The 26,528-nt window shown below is 33.9% G+C and overlaps 1 protein-coding gene across 4 annotated transcripts; it reads left to right on the forward strand.

Annotated features, from left to right (window-relative positions):
- The first annotated feature begins 4,855 nt into the window (after window positions 1–4,855).
- LOC118206088 (uncharacterized) lies at window positions 4,856–26,177 on the forward strand. Of its 4 annotated transcripts, none has more exons than XM_035378355.2 (2): window positions 4,856–5,242; window positions 22,441–26,177. In XM_035378355.2, the coding sequence occupies exon 2, from the start codon at window positions 22,486–22,488 to the stop codon at window positions 23,800–23,802; it is 1,317 nt and encodes a 438-aa protein (XP_035234246.2). In that variant the 5' UTR covers window positions 4,856–5,242; window positions 22,441–22,485; the 3' UTR covers window positions 23,803–26,177. The 4 variants fall into 4 exon arrangements, with proteins under 4 accessions (XP_035234246.2, XP_035234245.2, XP_035234247.2 ...); XM_035378354.2 differs by lacking the exon at window positions 4,856–5,242 and adding an exon at window positions 5,253–5,654; XM_035378356.2 differs by lacking the exon at window positions 4,856–5,242 and adding an exon at window positions 5,661–5,795.
- Window positions 26,178–26,528: the final 351 nt, after the last annotated feature.

Here is a 26,528-nt window from a genome sequence, read left to right on the forward strand (position 1 = left end):
GAATGTAGTGCAATATCCGATCTTTCACCAACGCATTTGGTGAATGTTGACATTCTCCGTTGAAAGTCGACATTCTCATTTTTCGGTCTTTCACAGTAACATATACATAATGATAACAAGTTATCTTTTACTCAGACATTTCATGCTAACCTGTTTTTATTGCATTCGAGTTTTAAAACTAAGTATTTTTAATGATTTTTCTACTACTGTTTCAAAATTCTGATTTTTATGCCAGTCAGAAATGATTTTCTTCGAGTATACAGAATTAAATTATTTATTTCTGGATTAGTCATTGAGTAATTTAAAATATAATACTTAGTACTATTACAAAATTTAAGAACTACAACTTTTAACATGCTGCTTTTTATCACATAAAAAATTAACCAAAATGTAAACTTGTAATATTGAAAAATTTCTCTCTTAAGTAAAATTATTGCCACTACATAATTTCAGCACAAACTCAATATTACAGTATATAAAAGAATACAGTGTTTTGCCTGTAAAATTAATAATACTTACAGATTAACACAACTACCTTAGCTCAACTTGGATTTAACATATGAATATGTAAAAATTATTCATTGGGTGCAAATTGATGGTTTTCACAACTTTTCTTAAATAGATACCCAAATTATTGATATCTATCATAAGTTGGCTAAGATTATCAAATTATGAAAAGAAAACATACTTTAGAATTTGAAATATAAATTTTAATTATTAAATAAGGAAATAAAGCACGTTCATCTCCAAATCTTTCTGTAAGCGGTTTGTTTTTCTTGAAAAAAAAAATTAAATAATTTCAGAGACTCGGCATCACACAAACTTCAGCAGCATCAGCTATCTACCAAATGCATTTCCTTTTTCTATCTTTTAGAAATTTTGTATTGCTGTAGAGTTTCCACTGTAGTTTTTTCCATTGTTGATAAATTCCAAAGAGCATATTTTAAAATTAAGGCAAAAAATATCACAATTTGTTCATAAAAAATGTTGAAACTTGAAATACAACATAAAGAATGTACTATACAAAAATGGCGACATTGTTCTATTAAAGGATTGTTATGAGCATGGTTGCTAGAGTTAGGCACATTTTAAAAATTTGACGAGTTCTACTGAGGTGGTTGCAAGTAATAAATTAATTGCATTGTAATATGTGCATTTTTACTGTTAAGAATATAAAAGTTTTGCTTATAATAAATATCTGAATATGCTAATTATTTATTTGCCCTCTTATGTAATTTTGATAAATTAGACACTATTTTATATCAGTAATCTTCAGACTAATTTTAAATTTAGTTTCAGTGTGAATTTCTTTTGTTCTCTGCTTTCTTATGTTTAAATTGACGTCATGTAAAGCAACATAAAAAATAAAACTATTAAAAAAATATATGAAAAGCAAACAAATGAACAGATATGAAAATTTATCGGTTCAGTTTCATAGATATCCTGTACAATAAAACCCTAAGTTAATTAATAGGTGAAACTAATGAAACGTACAACTTCACATACAGGATCTGTCAGAAAAATACATAGAAACTTTAATAGATGATATCTGTATATTGGTTTCTAAGTTGAATTACCTTTATAATATGTAATATGATATTTCCTTAACATGTGTACTCTCACATATATGTAATACATGACTGTGAACCAAAATGGATTTGAAGGACTCTGAGGGATGTTGTGTTGTATAAGAAATTGGTTAGGCTAGAGGTCCTTCATCAAAAAATTATGGCAGAATGTGCAGCAGTCGCCTCAGACACATCGACTAAACATTGTTCAAATAGCTGCTCAGTATTGTGCTATAACTCTAGCTGTTAATGGCTACCGCTGTGACTGAGCAATCTAAGTAACTGTACAGGTACATATTCATAAATATTTTTATTAAACCTAGCATAGCCTCTGATATGTATGATTTAATTATAATTAAGTTCAATACTAAAGCACAAGAATTTTCGGCTAATCTTTGGAATATGGTAGTTTGGCAGGTAATAACAGGTAGTTTGGCGATAAATGTTGCTAGCTAGGACTTTAGCAGTGCACATGGATAAAGTCAAGAGTGTGCGCAATGCCATAATGGCGTACAAAAAAAAAAAAAAAAAAACCACTAGCAGGTTGCTGTAGCAGAGTTGGTCGCCAAATTTTCGACAAGTTACCATAATCCGAAGATTAACCGAATTTTCTTTTATTATTAAAGTGTGTGCATTTTTTTGATAAGCCGTTTATAAATATAGATGAATTTTAGTTTAATAGGATCGAGGGCCAGACCACCAGCACCTGAGTGGTAAAGTCGCTGGATACTAGATATTTAGCCCAGGTTTCCAATTTTGCCGAATGCATGGGCGCTTTCATGGTTTTCTTCAAGTGTAATGTGTTTAAGAGCCAGTTTCCCTTTGAAAGTCTTCCATAAAAGCATCCCTCCTGTTAAGCAGATAGCACTCGAGTGCTTTGCATAATTAAATAAACCAAACCAAACCGATCATGCTACTTGGCCGGTCAAAGGGATAATATGTAAGAACCTAAAACAGTATTAAAATTAATACACTGGATTTTTGTGGATGCCAATTGCCTCGTATTTAGCACACATTTCTAATTAGAATCTATGTTCCCCAAAGCCTTTTATCACTTGAGCAAAGGATCTTTTGTCAAACTTGTGACTATCATACATTTTTCTGTAAACTTTAAATTTAAAACTGTGTAACTTCATGTTCCCTTAAGTCAAGGATGAATATTCCATAACATGTGAAGAAAACATATATTTATTTTCTCATATGTCGAACCTTTTTCAGTATTATACTCAAATATAAGGCTTCATACATACTATATTTAAAGTTTATATATATATATCAATATACCAGAGTCTGGTCTCTACATTAAAAAAAATCACATCACAGGAAACGAAATTTGAGATTAACATTACATGATATTCAAATTTATGTAATTTTAATTTCAGCTTCAACATTATTCATTTCCTAGATTAAATCTTAACATGGACTATTTAGATAAAGCCCACCAGCGTCAAGCGGTTAATTCGCTGAACACTGGTAGTTCGGTCTGAGGTTCGAATCCCTCGAACAGGCTGGCTGCATGGACACGTTTTCATGGTTTTCCCATGCGTAATGTGTATACAAGTCAGTTTTCCTTAGAAAGTCCTCCATGAAGGCATCCCTCTGCTTAGGCAGATAGCCCTCGAGCTATAAATTGCTATAAATCACATAAACCAAATCAAACCCTGCAAAAAAGTTAGAAACAGATTATCATTTTAATACAGTAAACTTTTTCTTTGTGATCACTTCTGAAACTGACTACTTCTCCTCAATACACAAATTCTGGTACTGAACATCTTCTTTTTGAAATGACAAGCTTTACACAAAATTGAAATCATGTAGAACTGCTAGTGGTCATCTTAGAGAGAGTTCACTGTATTTAATAAAGGTCAGAAATTTATTCAACTATTTCTAAAAATGCAAATTAATCAACAAAATCTGTACTTTGTTTCTGTAAGCATAATTAATAACAACTTCTGAGTTTGATTTAGTATGTATGATTACAGTTTGTTACATTAACGAATGTCATTTGCTTGACAGATATGAAGAATTTCTTTTGAGGAGCTGTTTTGCTTGGAGGGTTGGTTTGGTTTGTTTGATTATGGAAAGCATACAAGGTGTATGTGGGAGGTATGTCTTTGTGGAGGATTTTTTAAGGAAAAAACTCTCCACGTTATGCATGTGGAACAGCCTGTCCAACTGAAATCAAACTCAGAGCAAACTATCAGCGTTCCAGTCACTTTACCACTCAGCCGCAGCCTCGAGGGCTATCTGCCTAAGGGGAGGGATGCCTTCGTGGAGGACTTTCTAAGGGAAACTGGCTCGTATACATGTTACACATGGAGAAAACCACGAAAACACTCATGCAGCCAGCCCATTCACGGGCTTCGAACCTCGAACCGAACTACCAATTTTAAGCGACTTTACCGCTCGGCCGCTCGAGGGCCATGAAGGAGAATAATTACATGCACTGAAAACTGAATTCTAAACTAAATGTATAAAGAAAGCAATGGAAATTCACTTATCAACACTAGTTCTTTATTAAATTAAAATACTGCTTAAAATAAATTTATAAAGCTATTGAATGAAAATTTTCTGTTAACATATTTCAGACATGTGTAAGGAGTAACAGATTAATTATTTCTAATATTATTATGTAATTTTCTTATAAAGGAATTAAAAAATAAAAACAAACAAAAGCTTCTTTAGAGAAATTATTCTACTATTAAAAACCATATACTACTGGAATTAACATCCCACGTTATCCAAAATTAAATAAATGCATTTTTAAGTGATAAATCAAGTTGTGCAGAAATATTAAGTATGAATATATTCATCTTAATTATTTAAAAAACTGAATGTGAAGATGGGAAAAATTAAGAGAAAAAAGCTTTGTAGATTATTTGCTAGAAATCTGACATTCTGAAAACTGAATACACACACACTCATATTTCTATGCATAAAACACACACATATTGATAGATATAATTCACATATGATTAATTATATATTGAAAATATATGTATGTAAGCATGCTTGTGTATACACACTCACGCATATAGTGAGAAATTTTGTAATGTTTGAGACATAAATTTATATTCCTTCTGGAACAGTAAGGAAATAATACTTTAAAGGAAAATTTAAAAAATAGTGTCACTAGAACAGATTTACGTTGCAAAGTAAAAATGTTTTTCATTCGATCAACGCACTTCCTAACGCCGAATAACAGAATGTAAACAAACGTCAGAAATGTGACACACTTATGTGGGCGGAGTTAATGGTGATCCTTATCTGGTTTGTCATTGGCCAAACTTAAGCCGTTGTTTTAGCAGTGTACATTTTGCTTATATGCTTCCCGGACGCTGGAAACCCTAGCTACGCCCCTGGCTTTGAAGAAGAAATATGTAAACTTTCATTTCAGATTACAATCAGTGCGGCAATTTACTAGTATTAGAGATAAATAACTCGGCTAAAGTGCAGAATCGCTCACTTATTTGTTTGGAGCATTTTACAAGAGTAAGAATTGGATTTTTGTCAATTTTCTCTAACTTTTAAAGTGACAATAGGTCGATGTGTACATGGATAAAGTCAAGGAGAGGTTGATGTGTATATGGATACCGAGTATGTGCAATTCTTAAAAACGCGCCAAGCAGTGGGCGATTCTGCACTTTCCCTAATAACTCTTGCTGTTCTTTAAGGTCAGTAATATCCTAAATCCTAAACAAATTTGAACATTAAGTATGTATCGTAATGATGTATATGGTTGCTACCCGAGGGAAGAAATATTCATAGCAATGCCAATATTGCACTGTTATCGCCATTGTTATAGTTTTTTACATATAAGATGTCGCGAAATAGCAATAACAGTTTCGGGAAAGATACATCGGAGATTTAAAATTAATATACGCGTATGAAATGTGACTCGATTTTTCAAATCTGAAGATACTTAAAAACTATTTGCATAGTCATTCGTCACATGCAAAAAATTACATAATTTTCCTTATGGACTTGCAACACAGATATCGCCAATATTTTCCCAGAATATGAAAAGAGGATGGTTCCTGTGGTTTATGTGTCTCGTATTCCGTTACTGTTCCGAAAAACGTTGCGGTAAGTTACAGAAACTATTAATTTTTGTTATTTATTGGAACTGGATAATGAGTGACGTTAGAACTCTGTTGAGGTTGTTTGATTATCGTAAAACGTGTAGCATAGTGAAGAAAACCTGTTAATACAAAAGACTGAATAAAAGTAATCTTTTAACTTAAGTATTCATCTTCGAAGATTTTATTAAAAATAGTTCACGTAAATTGTTAAATTTATTATTTTTTTAACCTGGATTACTTTATAACCATCAGTTTGAGATTTGTGAGCCTTGTGTTCTAATTCTCCCTTTTTTTTTTTACTATTTTATGATAAATATCAGCTTACAAAAATGATATTTTTCATTTGTCAAGCTGTAAAACTGGACTGTATTTTAATAATTACATATAAAATCACTTGATATGTTAATGATATTATGAAGAAAGATCTATAGCTACTTTGAATATTCTTAAAAATAATTTTCCTATTAAAATAAACACAAATTTTAGGGGCTTTAAGTAAAAAGTATTCTTCATGGTTTTATGTGATTTTATGTACTTTAGAAATTCTCTGTACATGAAATATAAAATTCTTGTGAATACATTGATGTAAAATGCTGCTTCATTATTTGTACCAAATTTTCCTTTTATTCTGAATAACATTTTAATGTTTACTTACCATGTTTCTTCCAGTGTCAGAGTAAAATTGTAATTACCGACTTGGTGTTACACATTCAGCCTATTTAAGAAAGTCCTATATCCCATTGGGGAAAAAAAAAAAAAAAAAAAGAGGCTTGAAATTTTTCTTTCCCTAAGTTTACATGGTGCTTTTGTGTTAGTCATCAACAATGGAAATGTGGAATGTTATCTGATGTTATAAAATCCACTAAACATTTGTTATGAAAGATGAACATGATCTAAGTTTTTTTTCTTTTAGTGTATGAGTTTGTGGGTACTAATTTTGTGCTTTCATCAATTTCCACAAATATTATGAATGAATTTGTGGTCTTCTAATTTTATGCTTTCATGAATTTCCACAAATAAACATTTTCCAGTAAACGTTAGCTCCTGACTGAGTAAGTAAATGAATTCTACTGTAGTTAATGAAAGGAATGCAAAATTAAACAAACCATGCTTCATACACCTTTTTCTGCCAAGGAATTACTTCCAAAGTTAAATTCAGCTAATAAATATTAATTTATTTTTCTCTCCAAGAAAATGATTGCAGAATACAGAACTGGACTCCACCTCTGGAGGTAGATTCATATTTTTCATCTTTTGGTATGGTATCAAATGTTGCATGTTTTTCATTTGGAGGTTTTATGAGACAAGGTGTTTTTTATTTTTATCCTATTACTTTTTTCTGTTTATTAATAATAGGAATTTCATTCTTAAAACAAATTATAGTCAAGGTTTCTTTTAAATGTACGGAGTACACTGTGTAGTAAATATTAGCACAGATTGAGAAATTCAAACTGCGATTCAAGGCAGCGTATTTTCACAAATGTTGTCATTTTAACCACTTGTTGGAAAGTTGCCACTTCAGATTGTATTTCATCCAAGTACAACACTCCATACTTAATACCTGATATTTCAGTAAGCATGCTAAAGAAAATGTGTAATTGAGCTCATAGACATAACCATACTAGTAGTCATAGTTTCCTGATACGTCTTCCATTAGAGTTCTACAAAGTATCACAAATGTCATCATTTTAATCATTCATTGTAAAGTTGTTTCAAATTCCTTTTCTACTAACATTAATTGGTACTTTTCCATTTCGCCGGCGCATATCTCGCCAAGCAGACTTTATTGGCGACAACACACAATATACACATAAAAAATGTTAACAAATATTAGTTCTTAGGAATTTTTTATTTTGAAGGCATAAACATTTTAATATGGTTTGAAATTTTGTAAAAAGACAATAAATAAAGACGATAAATTTGTAAAAAGACATTAATTAAAGAATTAACGGTTGATCTTTAGATTATGGTAATTTGGCGACCAACTCTCCTCCAGCAACCCTCTATTTTTTTTTCCCGCCGCCAAGACATGTTTCTTTTCTTTTTATCTACTGAACACTTCTTCCAACAATCTACTAGCCGAATTACACTTATGCTAGAAATTTTATCTAACAAAACTGCTTAATCATGACAAATATTCACTGCAAAATTGGGAAAAAGTGCACAATACCATACTCCTTACGCGTTTTTCAAAATAACACATACACATAAACCATGTACATGTCGACTTATTTTTACTTAAAAAAACATCCCAGAATTACACAAAAATAGCATTGCGCACACTCTTCACTATATCCATGTACACTGCTTTTTTCTCATAAATTAGAAAAATTTCACGAAAATACATGACAATTTTCTGAATCTTTTAACCTGGTAAAAGGAACATATATGAAATTACCTAGTAACGAAAAAGTATATACCCTTTCCAAATATTAACATTTCCACTTATAAAATAAATAAAATATCCAAAAACGTTTACCTCTAAATCATCTATTATATTATAAACGTCACCAACGAATTCATACCGCAAGCATTACAAATACTTAGTGTCAAATATTTAAATTATTTCCATGCACGTTTACTTCAACTAAAACGTATACGAAATTCCTACAAACATAAAATTCACAAAATAACTATCATTTAATTGAAATATAATTAAATTCAAAAACACTACTTAAAATATAAATAAGCACATACATGAAATTAATAAAAATTAACTTACAATCCTAATTACTTTAAACTAAATCATTGCTAATAACAATTTTCCCAATAATACCAAATTCCTTTACTTCCACCTTACATTTAGAACAATGCATAAAAATAATATCCTCAAATAATTAAAAATACTAACTTACCTAATCTTCTTCAGAATCTTGATTACGTGTCTGATAAACTTTTATTTCCTCAGCTAAATAAAAAGCAAGCATATGTGCGCCTGTTTCAGGATCTTTAAAATCATACTTATAGTTCACAGCAAGGTACCAGGTAAAATAAATAACTTAATAAAACATCTTTACTTCTATCTCTCACAACCTTAAAGAAATACTTATTACTACCCCTTTCAATCCCACTAAATACCCATTTCGAATTCACTTTAGTTAGGGCCATGGGATCCAAAAATTAACGAACACTGTTTCACACAACACAGAATAAAGCCAAATACAAAATTTCCCAATTTTTTCCCGATTTCCCCCCTTTTCCGATTAAAGAACCGTAATTCGTCTATTAATATCACATGACATATCCCATGATCTCTCATTTCCCTCACACAAAATAATGCGTAATCGGAACTGAGTACTGCTCACATTATTTCCAAAGTCCCTTTATCGCCTCCAAAATGTTGCCAAACTACCAGTTACCATATTCTAAAGATCAGCTGAATTAACTATGCTTTTATTGTACAACATATGGATTCGCTGTTTCATATCACGTGACCCCAAGTGATCTCTTCTCACGTAGACTACGCTACAAAAATCTAATTCTCTCAGTAATTATCTACATTAATTTTAAGTTAAATCTTAATTTGGAATACAAGTTTAAATGCAAGAATTATTTCAATTCCTACGAATAGCTTACTCAGAAATTATGAAAAACCACAGTGTTTTACTTCGCTAGTGTAGTGTCATTAGAATTGATGAATTTAACCCTTGACTTTGCTTTTTCTATATTTTCGAGAGCGGTGTGATTGCATCCTGATTGACTTAATTACTGCGAATGGCCTTAGGGCATAAAAGTGAACTATCTGGTAAAAATTCTATGTAATTGTATGCCAGTATTGAAATAAATAATAAATCTGGTAAGAAATGGCTGCGACTTGTTTTGAAAATGAGGTGTAAAAGGTTACCAGCGAGGATATTCCGTTTGGCATCAGTTGTACTATTTTTGGCGACTTTATCACTTGCACCGGCAAAATGGAAAAGTACCCATTAATTCTTTAATCTTTTAGCTGCTCCTTTTCATCATTTGTTTTAAGCATCTGATTTTAATTTAAATTTGGTTAATCTTTGGAATATGGTAACAGGTAGTTTGGCAACATTTTGGTAAGGTGATAAAGGTTACTAGCTAGGTAACGCGGCAAGCAGTGGGCGATTCTGCACTTTGTCCCAATTTCGCACCTAATCTTCGTCATGATTAAGCACTTTTGTTCCATAAAAGTTCTAGCATAAGTGTAATTCGGCTAGCAGATTGTTGGAAATGTTGAGTAAAAAAAAGAAATGCCTTGGTTGATCTTTAGATTATGGTAACTAGGCGATTTTTGGGCGAAAATTTGACGACCGACTCTCCTACAGGCATTGCGCACACTCTTCACCATATCAATGTACACTCCTTTTTTTCTCATAAATTAGAAAAATTTCACGAAAATGCATGACAATTTTCTGAATCTTTAAACCCGTTAAAAAGAACATATATGAAATTACCTAATAACGAAAAAGTATATACCCTTTCCAAATATGAACATTTCCACGTATAAAATAAATAAAATATCCAAAAACTTTTACCTCTAAATTATCTATTATATTATAAACGTCACCAACGAATTCATACCGCAAACATTACAAACACTTAGTGTCAAATATTTAAATTATTTCCATGCACGTTTACTTCAACTAAAACGTATACCAAATTCCTACAAACTTAAAATTCACAAAATAACTATCATTTAATTGAAATATAATTAAATTCAAAAACACTACTTAAAATATAAATAAGCACATACATGAAATTAATAAAAATTAGCTTACAATCCTAATTACTTTAAACTAAATCATTGTTAATAATAATTTTCCAATAATACCAAATTACTTTACTTCCTTACATTTAGAACAATGCATAAAAATAATATCCTCAAATAATTAAAAATACTAACTTACCTAATCTTCTTCAGAATCTTGCTTACATGGTGGATACACTTTTATTATGTATTCAATACAATTATTGAATGATTTTTTCTGCGAATTTTTCCTCTGCTAAATAAAAAGCAAAATTCTCTTTATCACAATGCCTCAGAATGGCGCTTTTTATAGCACTCCACGTGCCCTCTATTGTATTGTTATGTGCACCTGTTTCCGGATCTTTAAAATAATATTTGTGGTTCACAGCAAGATGTTTAAAACCTTCATCTTCCAAACATTCATACGATTTTTCACTTTAGACAGCGCCATACAATCCCAAAATTATTCAACCCTACTTCACACAACACACAATGAAGCTTAATACAAAATAATATACAGCCACAGATATTTTCCCAAATTCCCCCCTTTTCCGATTAAAGAACCGTAATTCGTCCATTAATATCACATGACATATCCCATCATCTCTCATTTGCCTCACACAAAATAATGCGTAATCGGAACTGAGTACTGCTCACATTATTTCCAAAGTCCCAGGTAGTAACCTTTATCGCCTCCAAAATGTCGCCAAACTACCAGTTACCATATTCTAAAGATCAGCCAATGCCGGTACTTCGTGAAAACAAAATGGCTTCCAAACAAAAACTAGCAGGTCGCTGCAGCAGGGTTGGTCGCCAAAAAATCGCCAAGTTACCATAATCCAAAGATTAACCTTTTCTTTACACTGTGCAATTGAAGGTTTAAATTTATGACATCTATGATAACGTCCTATCTTCGTATTCCCTGTTTCCCCCTCCCTCCCTTGTATTCTAGTACGCATGTCAAAGGAAATAAATATGGTAGTTGAGCTATTAGAAGTAGCCAGATTAGTAATTCTAGCTTCCTGACATTATGTACTCCATAGAGTTTTGCAGTTAGGATGAAAATACATTTTGCATTTCCAGTGCTTATCCTAGTCCCTACTGACATCAGTATAACATGAAACAATTTGTCTTAATAGTCTGCTTAGGGTAGAGTAGACTTTAAGGTACCCCTTGTGTTATGGTGAAGTTGTTGTTTGATTTATCACCAAGTTGTTGTTTCATTTATGGTAGCCTGAGTAGTTGAATGTCATGGAAACCCTATTGTGACGTAATCGGGTGCATGATTCTGGGAAATTTTGAATCATGGGATGTTTTGTAAGCATTTTTGTGGTGTGTGTTAAAACCGTTTAGATGGATTTAAATTGGTTTATAGGAAAAAAGGTTCAGATGGTCGCTATGTGAAGCGTTCGATCAGAAAGAGTACCTGGTTTGAAAAAAGTCTCTTGAGTATGATTGATATTTTGATTTTTACGTGGCTCTGGGTGTACGAAGCGAACTCGAAAACCATGGTTGGTTGGTTGGTTGGTTGGTAACGGAGGACGGGGACGCCTGATGTCTAACAGAGGTAAACAGGCATGTGTCCCGCACCCTCCACTAACCAGGAACAACTCCCTGGGGCCTCAAGAGGCCGCCTCGGGAGCTTTTTAGGATGTTAACAAGATCATTTACATGGCCATACGAGGGCAGATTGCATTCGTTTTACCGTTTTGACATTTGTTGTTGCAATTTGCTATGGTAATTTTGCACATTCACAATAAAATTCTAATAAAAATACAAATTAAATATACAGATACAAAAATACAGTTACAAAATAATAGGATCAAATTACAGGCTCATAGGGGGAAAAAAAATAAAAAATAAAAAAATAAAAATAAAAATAATAAAAATAAAATAAAATAAAATAAATAAAAAAAAATTAAGTATTATGCATATACAGAAGAGGAAATGTTAAATACATTTGATTGTACATTATTTGAAAGGTGTCTGTAATAGGGACTTATGTAAATTTTAGGAGTAGACTTATGTGTCTGAGAATGTGGAACTGCATGCTGACTTAGTTAGTGTATCATGTCTTGAGAGTTTTGGTTAATAAGGAGAGTACAAATCTTGGCCCATTCTCTTGAGCTTGTTAACAACTTTGCAAATTGTATTTACTGCCGGTTTGTGCTTTATAAGGAAGCGGTGATAAGCTTCACTATTGTTGATAGGAAGAGGGAGGTGATTTCCTGCTGTCAGATGGCATTCAAAAACATAGTGGTCTGGGGAGCCTTCCGCTCCGCAGGCGCATATGTCCGTGGTTGTTATGCCATGTCTATTGAAGTAGGTCGGGAATGGGCCGTGTCCCGTAATATAAGCCGTAAGAGGAGCTATTGCAATGTTGCGTTCAGTGCTGACTTTCGGGAGGTAGCTGTATGTACGTCTTCCAGTTGTGCAGTGCGTCCAGTCTTCCTGCCAAAGATTTAGGCCTTGACCCCGTAATAGCCCTTTGAGGTAGGAAGGAGGGGCTGGGATTGTGATTTTTTCAGCTTCTGGATCAGTGGCTGCTTGCTTGGCCAGGCTATCAGCTGCTTCATTCCCCTCATTTTCTGCATGTGCCTTGATCCATGTTAAGGAGAGATGTTTCTGCGGGTTGCGCTGTAAAAGTTGTTGTAATTTGATGATCAAGGGCGAGGTGTGGTTGTGATTATCTAGTGCTAGAAGCGTTGACATACTGTCAGTGAAAATTTTCGCCCGTTCTATATTATTATTGAAAATGTAATCTACCGCGGTTATAATTGCTTGCACCTCCGCCTGGAACACACTGTTGTTTAAGTCAAGGCGTCCTTTCCATACATGGATGATTCTTCCTTTGTCATAGTGTGCAAAGGCGCTGCCTACTCCATCTTCCTGCTTAGAGCCATCGGTGTATATTTGCGTATCCCTTGAAACTCGCGTCATTGACAGTGGCTGTATCCGTGAGATGTTAATTCTTATTCCTGTGCCTTTACGTGCAGGATGAGTGTGAAGAGTGTTACCTGGGCTTTGAAATTGCAGAGGGCTGTATGTTATGTTGCCAGATGTTGCATCTTTGCGGAGGTATATGAGGGTGGTGTACACTGCCTCTTCTGCCCGTATGTGGAGTGGAATGAGCCCTGCAAGGACTGTCGCTGAGCTGGTGGCTGTGGTGCGGTACGCTTTACAGAGATTCAGGGCGAATGGTCGTTGAAGAGATGTAAGATGTTTGATCTTTCGTCCTCCCATCGGTTGGGCCCATACGGCAGCAGCATACAAGACTATTTTTTCAGCTACCACATGGTAGAGGATCTTCTGAATATGATGATTCTGACCCCAGTTTTTACCTTGGAAGGTGCGGGCCTTTCTGGCTATAGCTGATGTTTTGTTTTTTAGTTCTTGGATGTGAGGGATCCAGGTTAGTTTTTTATCCCAGATTACACCTAGGTATTTTAGCGTTTGGACAATCTTTATGTTGGCTCCTTGTAGTTTGATGCAGGGGCGGCGCTTTGAATTCGTGCCTGCTTTGGGTATTATTATTGCTGATGACTTTGCGGTAGAGATTGTAAGCTTTAAGTTGCTGCAGATATTGGCGAGGAGGGAGCAGACTTCGGTGCCGTTTTTCTCGAGCTCCGCACGAGTGCGACCTTTGACAAGAAGAGCTGCGTCGTCTGCGTAGGCGATGACACTTGTATGTCGTGGCCAGTTTGCATCCAGTACAGAGTTGAATGTTAAATTCCAGAGAATCGGTCCAGCACAAGAGCCTTGGGGACATCCTCTTTCTTGCACTTTGAAGGTAGTGTCATTGTTGATGCCTATGAGAAGACTACGATTCTCTAGATAACTACTAAAAACGCTGAAGAGGTTGGATGGACACTGTGCGTCTCGGAGGGCCTGTCTTATCGCTGGCCACCAGAGTGTGTCAAACGCACTCTGGAGGTCAATGGATATGAAAGCTGTATGGAAACCTGTGGTGCTATTGCGTTGAATTGTTTCACGAATTTTGCAGAGGGCATGCGTAGTGGACAGACCAGTGCGAAAGCCATAGTGCCTGGGACTGAGATGATTGTTGCTATGGAGATGATATTTTAGTCTGTTAACAATTAATTTCTCGTAAATTTTGCCCAGGGTTGGCAAAAGGCATATCGGGCGAAAAGAGCGCGGGTCTTGCGGGCTTTTATTCTTTTTCAGGAATAGGACAACTTGTCCTTTCTTGAATGCCTGCGGGAATATTTGGTTGTCAAACAGTTGGTTAAAGAATTTGTAGAAGAAGGAGGGACGTGCTTTGTAGGGAACTTTGATGATGCTATAGTCCAAGCCGTCTGGACCGGGGTCCTTTTTCAGGGGTAGGTGTTGGAAAATTTGCTTGACTTCCTTGTCACTAAATGGTATATCATGTGGAGTCGGTGGGATGGTGGTATTCATGCGAACAATTTTCTGTGCTGGCGTATCTTCCTCCACGTTGTCTGTGGGGAAGACTTCGTTAAGGATTGTGGTGGCTGTATTTTGTACTGGATTGTCGTTGCTTGTATTTGGTGGCTGCATGAAGATTTGAGCTGGCTGATATATTTTACTTGAGGCTAGCTTGTGGAGGATTCCATACGGATTGCTGTTTTCGGTGCAAAATTTCCTCCAACTGGTAATTTTGGCCGCTAGTATGTTGTTTTTGTAAAGAGCTCGCTCCTTGCGGAATGTCGCCAATAGTTGGATTTTTCTGTCTTCATTGGTGGTGGAACGTATGCGGCGTCTGATAGCTCTGCATTTTTGCCGTTGTTGTCTGAGCTCTTTCGTCCACCACTTAACTCCTTGTATTTTCTTCGCTGCGCGTGTGGGGAGTAGTTCACTACAGGCTGCTTTAAGGTTTTCAAGTAGTCGGTCTGTGAAAATCTCCATGCCTTCTGGGCTGTTGTGAAGCGCAAGGTTGTTTTCCTCATTACTTAAGATGCGTGTGAAGGAGCGACTGAGGGGGCGGATCTTGTTGCCTGGAAGCCTGTACCTACGTAGGACTGTGATTTTCGTGTCACAGTTTATGAGAAAGTGAAGGTATTTGTGATCGGAGCAGCTCTCATCATCGACCACAGTCCAGTCTTGCACTAGGTTTGCGATGCTGCTTGAACAGAGGGTGAGATCTGGCCAGCCCACATGATAGGTATTATCAAATGTAGGTGGGGAATCGGATGTATTTAATAGATGAATGTTATTGGCTGCCAGAAAGTCCTCAAGCTCCTGTCCCTTCGTCGTAGTATCTGCATATCCCCATATGGTGTTATGCGCATTAAAATCACCACTAAGAAGCAGAGGGGTTGAAGGGCATCGTTGTATGGTGTCAAGAATGTATGAGGTGGTGCCAGTGATACTGTCCGTTGGGGAAGAGTAAATTGAAGCTATTATGTACTGTGCGTTATTGAATGCTAGTAAGATGGCAACGAAGTCTCGTTCTTGCTTGATGACTATTGGAGACCAGGATGTGTTGGTGCATGCTATTGCGGCTCTGGGGGATTTTTCGTTAGTTTCTGCTTTACGCTGATAAACTTTCCACGATATGGGAAGGCTTGCTACTTGACCCTCTCTACAATAAGGTTCCTGTATCAGGAGTAGATCTGCATCGTAGGATGTTGCATGAGTGACTGCTTGAGATGTCGCTGCCTGCGCTCTTTGTAGATTAATCTGGACGCATTTTATGGGGCTAAATGTTACTTGGTTGTTGTGGTCTGTAGGCATAGATTGATGGATGTCTGCAGTGCTATTACTCATAGGTTGTGCTGCGTTTGATTCTTTCAACGTACCTGCTGTAGGTGGGACAGGAGATGTCATAGGCGGGGTGGGCGCAGGATATTTTGTTATTACTTCTGTAGTTATAGTCTGCACAGTTGATGCAGGTGGCCATCCCGGATTTGCAGTTCTTGACGTTGTGGCTTCCGGAGCAGTACGCACAGTAGACTTTGTTCTTGCAGTCTTGCTGCGTGTGCCCGAATTCCTGGCACTGGAAGCATCGTCTGGTGTTGAAGAATTCAGCAATTCGGTGCACTCTCCAGCCAAGATACAATCTGGGGTATTGCATGATGCGGTGGAAGGCTGATGGCTGACATTCCAGCACCCATTTGACGCCATTTGCTTTATCTTTTAGCCGGTATAAGACTTTTGTAGTGCTGCTGGTAAGGTTGTGTTCAGAGCCTAGTGCCCGTTCAATGTCCTCCTTGGTGACGTCTAGTTTTACGTCGTGGATTGCGACTCTAGGTAGTCTGACTGCTGGCAGTTTTGTTTTGGCAAATTGTTTGCCTTGCGTGCTTTCTAGTGTCTTTGTGAGGTGGGTGAGATCCTCTTTGGTGGCGCAGTCAACAGCAATCCCCTCCTTCTGGATATTTCTAACTGAGTGTATTTTTACACCTAGTGATGGGAGAGGGAATTTGGCGTTCAGGTGTTCCTTTAGTACTTTCCTTGTGGCGTTCGAGTCTTCTTTTGGGTAAATAAGAAGTGTGTGTTTCGTAGAATGTGATGCCACTTGCGCATAGGAACGCTCGATAACCGGAGCTGCTGCTGGGTGTATTGTTGGTTGAGGTGGAGAGTAGGAGAGTCGTGAATCAGTATTAACACCTGTGTTGGTTTTAGCTGGAGGTGGAGTGGCAGCAGGTCCTCTGGTGGCTAGAGTCCGGAAGGCCTCTAAAATGGCCAATAGTTTCTTTCTTTGCTCTGTCGGTAACAGGTACTTGTTATTTTTTGTACTGGTGCCAATGTCTTTGGCTTTCTCGTAGAGTGTATTAATCTTTTGTTCGTAATTAAGACTTTCAGTTAATACGATTGTTGCTGCGTCGAATTTGCAAAGGCGCACTGACGCTTCTGCATCAGGCATAGTGCTGGTTTGTGCTGGAAGGAATATGGGTGATGATGAAGTTGAGTATAGCAATCAAGGGGTATTTTGGTGTATTTACCAGTGTAGAAATGCCGCTAGATAAGTTGCATCTAAGTTGTATAAGTATACATAAGCACTGGTCATACACTGCTCGATCAGGAAAGTGGGAATACTCTGCTCAATCTGGGAAAGTGACAAGTAATGCAAGTAATACTCTGCTCAATCAAATATGACAGGTAACACACTGCTCAATTAAAACAGTAGCAGTAGAGCTGTACACTTCTTAATTAGTAAAGATCAATTAAAAGTCTATGGGCCGTATAATAAAGGTATAGAACATGATATCACACAGAATACAAGCACTGAAACTATTCTCTGTATAAAAATTAATTCAATCAAATTATTATTATTAGCTAGAAGTATATAACACACAATATCAGCATAAATACTTAATTGGCTAAATTATTGTAAGCCAGAATTATATAATTATACAACACATTAGGGGGAAAACTTGATTAATTAAATTTTTGTAAGCTAGAAATACATTACACAAGATACTAGCACTTACTGATATATAAACACTCACAGATATAAGTATGGTAAAATGTATAAAACAGGAAAATATACAAGATACGATCACTGAATCAAATATGACTGAATTAAATATGACAAATACTCTGCTCAATCAAATATGACAGGTAACACACTGCTCAATTAATAAAGTAGCAGTAGCGCTGTACACTGCTTAATTAGTAAAGATCAATGAATAAGTCTATGGGCCGCATAATAAAGGTATAGAACATGATATCACACAGAATATAAGCGCTGAAACTATTCTCTGTATAAAAACTAAATCAATTAAATTATTATTATTAGCTAGAAGTATATAACACAAAATATCAGCATAAATACTTAATTAGTTAAATTATTGTAAGCCATAGTTATATAACGCACAGCTAGAAATATAATACACCACATACTAGCACTTACTGATATATAAACACTCACAAATATAAGTATAGTTAAATGTATAAAACAGAAAAATATACAAGATACGATCACTGAAACGAATCCTTGCAAAACTGCTAATATTTAGGAGGGTGGTATACAGGATTAAGGAATTAATACGCAGCTAATTTACCAGCTCCTAATTGAACGCACAAAATCATAAGTTTTAAACAGCTATTATTACTCTGATGCTATTTAGGTGACTGCTATTGTGTAAATGTAATGCAATCTTAATTATTGCTCGTAGGATTATCGGATATTTTGTTTACCGGATAATTAAAACAATCCTACCTTGATTGCAGGGCTTCTTCTGCGCTTCCTTTGTTCTCTATGAAGTAAACACAATAATATTTATTAAGCACTAATAGTGCTGAGTACTACACACACACGCTGTGGAACACTGTATTCGCACAGCACTATCATTGTATCACAAATTAGCTCACACTACTACGTTAATTGTTGGTTTCAGCTGAGAAAACTGAAGTTTCTAATTCGTACTGCTACGTCACACTGCTATGTGAATTGCTCTTTTCAGCTGGGAAATCCTTGGTCGTTTATCTTCTATGTATTTCATCTGTTGAATTAGGTAATCCAAAAGCGAAGGCACAACACAATTAGAACAGATCACTATAACGCACTAATGAGCACTACACTGTAAGAACTGATGTCAACACACTCACCATGATACACACTACGCTGTGAGAACTGATATAACACACTAAGATGAATAATTAAGCTTTAAAAAAAAAAAAAAAAAAAAAAAAAAAAAAAGTCGTAATTTGCGAACCATTAGTCAGAATATCATCAGATAAAGAAACTTGGATCCGTCTCGATGAGCAGAGATCAAAAATGCTAGTCCTCTCTCGGTACACTAATTAGTTCTACTATAAACACTGTGTATGAAAATGCCCACTTCTCTATTTTTGAAGCATTCTTTGTGGTCACTCCTTAGCGAATTCCCTTGGGGAGGGGGAGACGAGTGCAACGGCCTTTTGCTCAAGGTCAGAGTTCACAATCGCATTCCACACCGTGTGTAAAATCGCAAATTTAATAATATTAAATTCCCTAATTAATAGAACGACTTGAGCTTGGTCTTAAAATGCTCCTGGAAAGCTTACACATCCGATGGTAAAAGTTACTTGAAGATCCAATGTGCGTCGGCTCATATAGAACGGTGGAAAGTTGTAGCTTGCGTAATTACAATACTTTTGCCATTTCAGAGTTTTGAATAATCTGAAAATTCATAAATCATTTTCTATCAATCTCTCTATCACAAATCTGGTATCTTTGTAATCCTTAGATCTTCCTCTTAATGATAATGCGAAATTTGTATGCTTTAGCACAATATTTCCGCAAGATGAGCAGGCAATAAGCGGAGCGATAAAAACGCGTGCGTCTCCTCAGAAGGTTGAGGGGTCTCGAAAACCATGGTAAGTGAATATTTGCTTTTAAATGTATAACATGTTTTTCCTTTTTTATGTTATTTTATTGTTTGGTTTAAAATGTATTTTTTGTTTGCCAATATTGTAGAATTTGGTACTCCTTTGACTTTTTAAGTGAAAATATATCGATGTGTACATGGACAAAGTAAAGGGAGTGCGCAATGCAAGTTTGTGCAATTCTGGGATTTTTTTTAAAGTGAAAATAGGTCGACGTGTACATGGATAAAGCTAAAAGAGTGTGCAATTCGGAGATTTTTTTTAAGTGAAAATAGGTCGACGTGTACACGGATAAAGTCAGAGGAGTGCACAATGCCATTTTTGTGCAATTCGGGGGGTTCTTTTAAGTGAAAATAAATTTATGTGCACATGGATACCGAGTTTATGCAATTGTTTGTCTTGTTATTTTGGCTTTGTGTAGCAGCGATGTTTGGCTCAAAAATCGCCGCTTCGCAAGCCAAAATAACGAGTGAAACAATTGCACAAAATCGGTATCCATGTACCGCCAAAAATAGCCAAGTTTCGCCAAGGGGTACCCTAAACTATACTTTTACCATCTGCTTAAAACCTGAGACAGTGAAAAGCAAAATAAGATTTTTCTTAACACTTCTTCACCAGAATTCACCTTGTTAATAATTATATATATATCTTTTAAAATAATTCTACTTTAATTCAACTTAGGAGATAATATAATCAATTAATCAATATTGTTTAGGAAATAAATTATTATATATATATATATATATAAATCTTGGTTTGATCCTTTTTTATTTATTTATTTTTATTTTAGTAAAAGATAATCGTAATGCTTTAGGAAATTTCTTTAAATATCTAAAAATCTTCTAAACTTAATATTTACTGAAATTCATAATTCATGAATTATTTATAAATATAACATATGAAAAAACTTTTTAAAAAAATGAACATGATTTGTTCAAGAGGTTTCAGGGTGTTTCGTATAAATAGAAAAGAGCAGAAAGGTTGATTGATTTTGAGGAAGTATTAAGAAATAAAAGAGTATATTGGAAATATTACAGCAAAAAGGTGATAAAATGTATAATATTATAAAATAAAAGAGAAAAAAGTCTGAAAACTAATGTGGGAAAGTTTTATACTTGTTATGAAAATATAAAAATACAAGAAGTTTGACTCCTGTATGTCCTTAATTTCAAAATTTGCAGTTTTTGCTGTTGCTTTTAACTTGCCTTGATGGTTAAGTTAGAATGATTCAAGGAAATAAGTTTAAATGATTGCAGCAAAAAAGTATGTAAAATTTAAATTTAATTGATGTATGAGAAGGTCATATTCAAATCAAATTTTTTTAGTTAATTGTATAGTAGAACTTTTAACAGGTCAAACTGAAGGCTGAAATGTGGAATTTGAAATTTATGTTTCTGGGAAACTCAAATTGTTTTGCTAATCAATGTAGGCATTAAGGTAAAATAACACGCTGAACAAATACTAATTGTCAATGTAGGCAGGTCAGAGTTCAACTGTATGTGAACTTTGTAACTAAGAGATGTAAAAAATGCTAATAATACGTGGACATGTCTGTGCCTATGCATATACAACAATATATTTGAGAAAATTTGTTGCTGTGTTTTCTTCTTTAAATAATGATTCTGGATATGTACCTTTCATCGTAAAAATAAGTTGTTTAACTTCAGATATTTCCATCTCTTGGGCCGATAAAATGAGTACCAAGTTCGCTTGGAGACTAAGCACTGGGGGTCCTGCGACTAGCTGACCACTTGTTCAGGGCATATGCTCACGCACCCCAAGGCCCACGGTCAAGAAAGCAGATTTCGGGCACTGCAGGCCTTGGCCCATTAGGGTTGTTACGCCGCTGAGTTTAGTTTAGTAGAACTTCAGATAGTTTGAACATTATGGATGGGAATGATCTCTTAAAATAAAATTTAACTTTTTATTTGACTCCAACTGAGAAAGAGTTTCAATTACTAAGGCACTCTTTTTTTCTTTTATAGATTAAAAATAAAGCATTTTGTGTCTTCATCATGAAAATTGAGAAAACTATGCATAATTGATATTTTTTTAGAACCACCTATAATTTTAATAATAAATGTTTTATCTAAGATGGAACAAATAATAGCTTAAATGATTGTTTTATATATGTTCTCTAAATTTGGTCTAAAAAATCTTCAGTGATATGCATTGGAAAGTGTCTAAAACAAAATTAAGAAAAAAATTTTTAGAACATTTCTATGAATAATATATGTGAAGGTGTGGAACTTTTTTTTTAAAAACTTATGAACACATGCAAATATTTTACTAGCTGCCTTATGAATAATCTTATTTATTGTTCTCTTAGTGAGTGTATTATTTATCACTTACAGAACATGAATATTTTATAAACAACCTAGAATGTTTTTTGTAATGTTTTAAGAAAGTATCTATTTCTCACATTTTGAAATATTTTCAAGAAATTAAGACCATACATTAAAAGCACATAAATCCAGGTATGAAATTAAAATCGAGACATTAAATCATTTCTCACATGAAAATCAAGAAAATATTCTTTCTTATTGCATTTTTGGGAAATTGGGGATTTTTTAGTGAAACCCTTAGGTGAATTGGTGGGTTAAATATTGCATGATTAAGTTTATAATTCGCTTTCAGTCAAATTTTAATTTACTTTTGTTTGTTACATTGAAATGTGATTTAGAATGTATGGCATTGAAACTTATCTGATTAATTTTAATGAATTTTTGCATATTTAACTTATGGAGCCATGTGATATGTTTTACTGATTTTTACTATTTCATTTCAGAAGCAGAAATTCCAGTTATGTAAAAGGAAGAGCTCTGGAATAAGAATGAGGAAGTATACAAGGTTATTGATAGCTATTATAGTATTTACAGGTTTCGTTCTGTTGTTTATTTATAGGCAGAAATATGCTAAACTTAGTACACTCTTTGAAATGATGAACTTTCAGTCTAAGAATACCAAGTCTAATTGTGATACAAATTTATCGAAGTTTGAAGCAATGGCAAAATATAATTTTAGTACTGAGGAAATGATAACAAATATGCCATATTGGACAGAAATATTTCCAGGTGTTTATGCCTATTCATCATATTGGATCTCTGGAAAAACGCGAACTTTAATTTTCTCTAGGGATGTCTCTTTAAGTGTTTTGGATAAAATAGAATGCAAGCTGTGGCATGAAAGTGATAAAAGCATTGCAGTAAAATATACTCAACGTTTCCTTGTAAAGAAAAGGCAGTCATCATTATTTTTATTCCTAGAATGTTTACCTTTTCATGCACATAAAGCACCTTATAGTGTTAGTTTTAGGTATAGAAACATGACAATGCCGTTTGATTTACCAGTTATTTATGAAGATTCATACACTCGTAGTCATGGTCTTTATGCATTATGTGTGAAACCTCTGCAACCTGTTTTTAAAGACGTTTACAGAATTTTAGAATTTATTATGTTTCATTCTTATATTGGAGTAAAATTTTTTATATTTTATGATGCAGGCATGTCACTAAATGTAAGGAGACTTTTACTAAATATTGGTACAAAAACTGAAACATATGTGCTGTTTTTAAAATGGAATCTCCCGTTTGGACTTCAGGAGGTATTTTATGATTCAGATATATACTTTATAGACTGCCTTCATCGTGTAAGTGCTAAAAATTATGCAGATTTAATTTTAAAACTTGATATAGACCATTTTATGGTCCCAAAAATGGATTATAATTTAACTGAGGTCGTTAAGCATTTTGATAATACAGTGAGTGTTATGAGTGTGGAAGAGAAAAAGTTTTGTTTGGAATTTCCAAATGATGTCATCGCTTATAATCTGAATATACCGTTTGTGACATTATTAAAAACAAGAGCATCAAATGAAGGAGATGTAATATCTCATGTTATATTTGATGTAACTAAAGTAAAAAAGAGTTTAGAAGATGATGAATTTAGAGTTTGGTATTTCAAGAAACATGCACAGAAGACAGATTTGCTGTCTAAAACATTATCTGTTATACATTCCTATGCTAAATGTGGATTTAACAAAAGTGAAATTGTGTTTTCTGTTGACAAAACAATGTGGAAATACAAAGATGTCTTCTACAAATCTGAGATTTACCAGTTAGCAAAGAAAATGTCTTTAATATATGATTAAAGACTTACATTTGATGAATATACTGCTGAGTGCCTTTCTGAAGCAAAAGCTTTGTGTTGAATTTAGATGTTGTGATTATTACACTTTTTAATCTTTAAAAATTTATCCATGTATTCAAGTTAAGAAACTGTTGAAAGGGAACTACTCTGACATGCGCCCTCAAATCGCCAAATTTCTCGCCAAACATTTTTGGCGAGAAACTTCATGCTGGCATATTACTATCTAAATTTTTTGTCTACATTTCGAACTTTAAGCCTAAAATGTTTCCAAAAACGTGGTTTTCGCACATGCAAAAACTACGTTTTGAACACACGATTTAAGCTAAAAATCCGAAATAAAAACAAAAAATTTAGATAGCAAAAACGTAAAGTTTCTAACCAAAAATATTTGACAAGAATCCATGTATACAGTGACATGTTTTAACTTAAAAAAACATCTACGAATGGCACAATGTAGGCAACGAACGAATCTAGGAACTACGCACACCTTCCTTTAATAAATTTAACATAACAACAATAAATTTCAAAGAATACCATGTACACATCATCCTGTTTAAACTTAAAAAACATCTACGAATTGCACAATTTAGGCAAGGAACGAATCTACGATCTACGCACACCTCGCTTTAATAAAATAACATAACAACAATAAATTTCAAATAATACCATGTACACAGCATTCTGTTTCAAAAACAATAATAACGACAGAAATTCATACTAAAGAATCAATGAACGTAACATTCTACAAAATAAGAACAAGAACAAAATAAAATTCACTTACCATGAAGTAATGCTTTTTTGAACAGCAGAAATACCAATTTCATACCGCCTTTAACGTGCTGCCACGTAATCACTATCTTATTTACATGACAGACAGACACACTCCAGAAAATTCATACTATGGTTCACAAATAAATAAAATCACAAATCCCTACTTCTATCGTACACAGCCATTAAAAATAATCTCCCAGACCCTCTTTGCACACCTCCAAATACCCACTATCCCTTAACAGGATGGCCACAATGATATTTCCTTTTGCCGAACTTCAATTCAACAACAACCATTTTATCTTTCCCTCCCATCTTCTCAGACACAGATGCGAATCAACGAGTTCCAGCGAAAGATCTTTCAACGTCAACAGGGTTGCCATAGAACACGCAATCGCACCAAAAACCAGCGCAGAACACATATCGCCACATTTGGTGAAATTAGGGCGTATATCAGAGTTGTACCGTTGAGAATTTTTTGAAAAAACTTTGAGATCTGAAATATTCTTTCTCGTACTTTTTGACTTGTTCATGTTAAGTTTATTTAAATGGATGTATTTTGCATATTTTCTCATTACTACATGAACTACATATAAAGTGGTATATTTTTCAGCATTTCAAATTTCATTATTACAAGTTATTATTTCTTATTTTTTGACATGGAAGAATATAATCATGTACTGTCAAAAGAACTCTAGTTTTTGTTGTTTGTAGTGTTTCTGTTGCCATTTAAAACAACTCAGTATGTGTTGTTTTCTACCATCCTCTTAAAATGTTTATAGATTTTAATATTGTTCAAAAAAAGACCTTCTGATTGATTATGCATAGCTGACAAAATTGAAATATTCAAAGTGTTGGAATATCCAATTATGGTTATTTTGTTTTATCTTCTATGAATTTGTTTTTATGAACTTTATAACCAGAATGTTTGGAATCTTAGCATAAGAAATGTCCTTTTTTATATTGCTTTATGGAATTTTTTAGAATTTAGAGTTAATTAACATCTGTAGGGAAATTAGCAGAAGCTTTTCTAAATCTAGTGTCAATAAATATAGGGGCATAAATTCTGTTTTTAGCTGGTTAATGAAAGTGTTTTAAATCATTTTGGCTTTCTTTCACTTATCTTAAGGAACTTTATACGGAGATGTTTGAAAATAAAAATTGCTTTAATATAAGTAATATTTAAATATATAAAATATTTATTAGTTGAAAAATACTTTTAAAAAGTTAAATATTCCAGAGCATAAAGACTAACTTGTTTCATGAGTAAATATGGCTTAAAGATTTTAATTAATTGTATAAAGATCTTGCAGCATAAGAATAGATATTATAGTAAATCAGATTTATGTAATTTGCGAATTTTTCCATCTCCTTTTCATCCCTTTTTTACAAGAATAAGTAAAAATGTACATACTATAAATATATCAGCTTGGCATTTTATTTTTATATATCATTTTACTTACCTGTTTTTATAACAAATTATATAACAAAATTTAGAAAACATAGTACACTTCATATTTTTGCTTAGAAGTAGCTGAAACTTTTGTATTAAATTTGTGATAACTTGTGTTTATATGAAAATAAATTCTTTAAAAAGTGATCAGAAAATAGTTTGTTTTGAATCATTTCTTTAAAAAACTGTTAAAATGAGTGAATTTTCTGTCGCCTTTTATATGAAAATAGATTACAGTATAGTTATGGAATTATTTTTCAGGTGTTATTCAGTAAAATATGTTGGAAAAGTAATACAATAGACAAAATTTCCAGCGCTATCATAAACATGTAAATGATAATGTGCATTTATGGTTCACTGTGAACAAGGAATGAATACATCTTCAGAACTGGATTCAGAGGATTCCAAAGATTAATGTTAAAATAATGCTTTTAAAATAATGCTAAAATGTATTCAGAATAACGAGTTTTTTCACAGTAGTTAAAAAAATGAGACTTTCATAATAA

Source organism: Stegodyphus dumicola, chromosome X1 (assembly GCF_044657685.1).
Source record: "Stegodyphus dumicola isolate Sdum_Otavi_A_Nest chromosome X1, ASM4465768v1".
Taxonomy (NCBI): Eukaryota; Metazoa; Arthropoda; class Arachnida; order Araneae; family Eresidae; genus Stegodyphus; species Stegodyphus dumicola.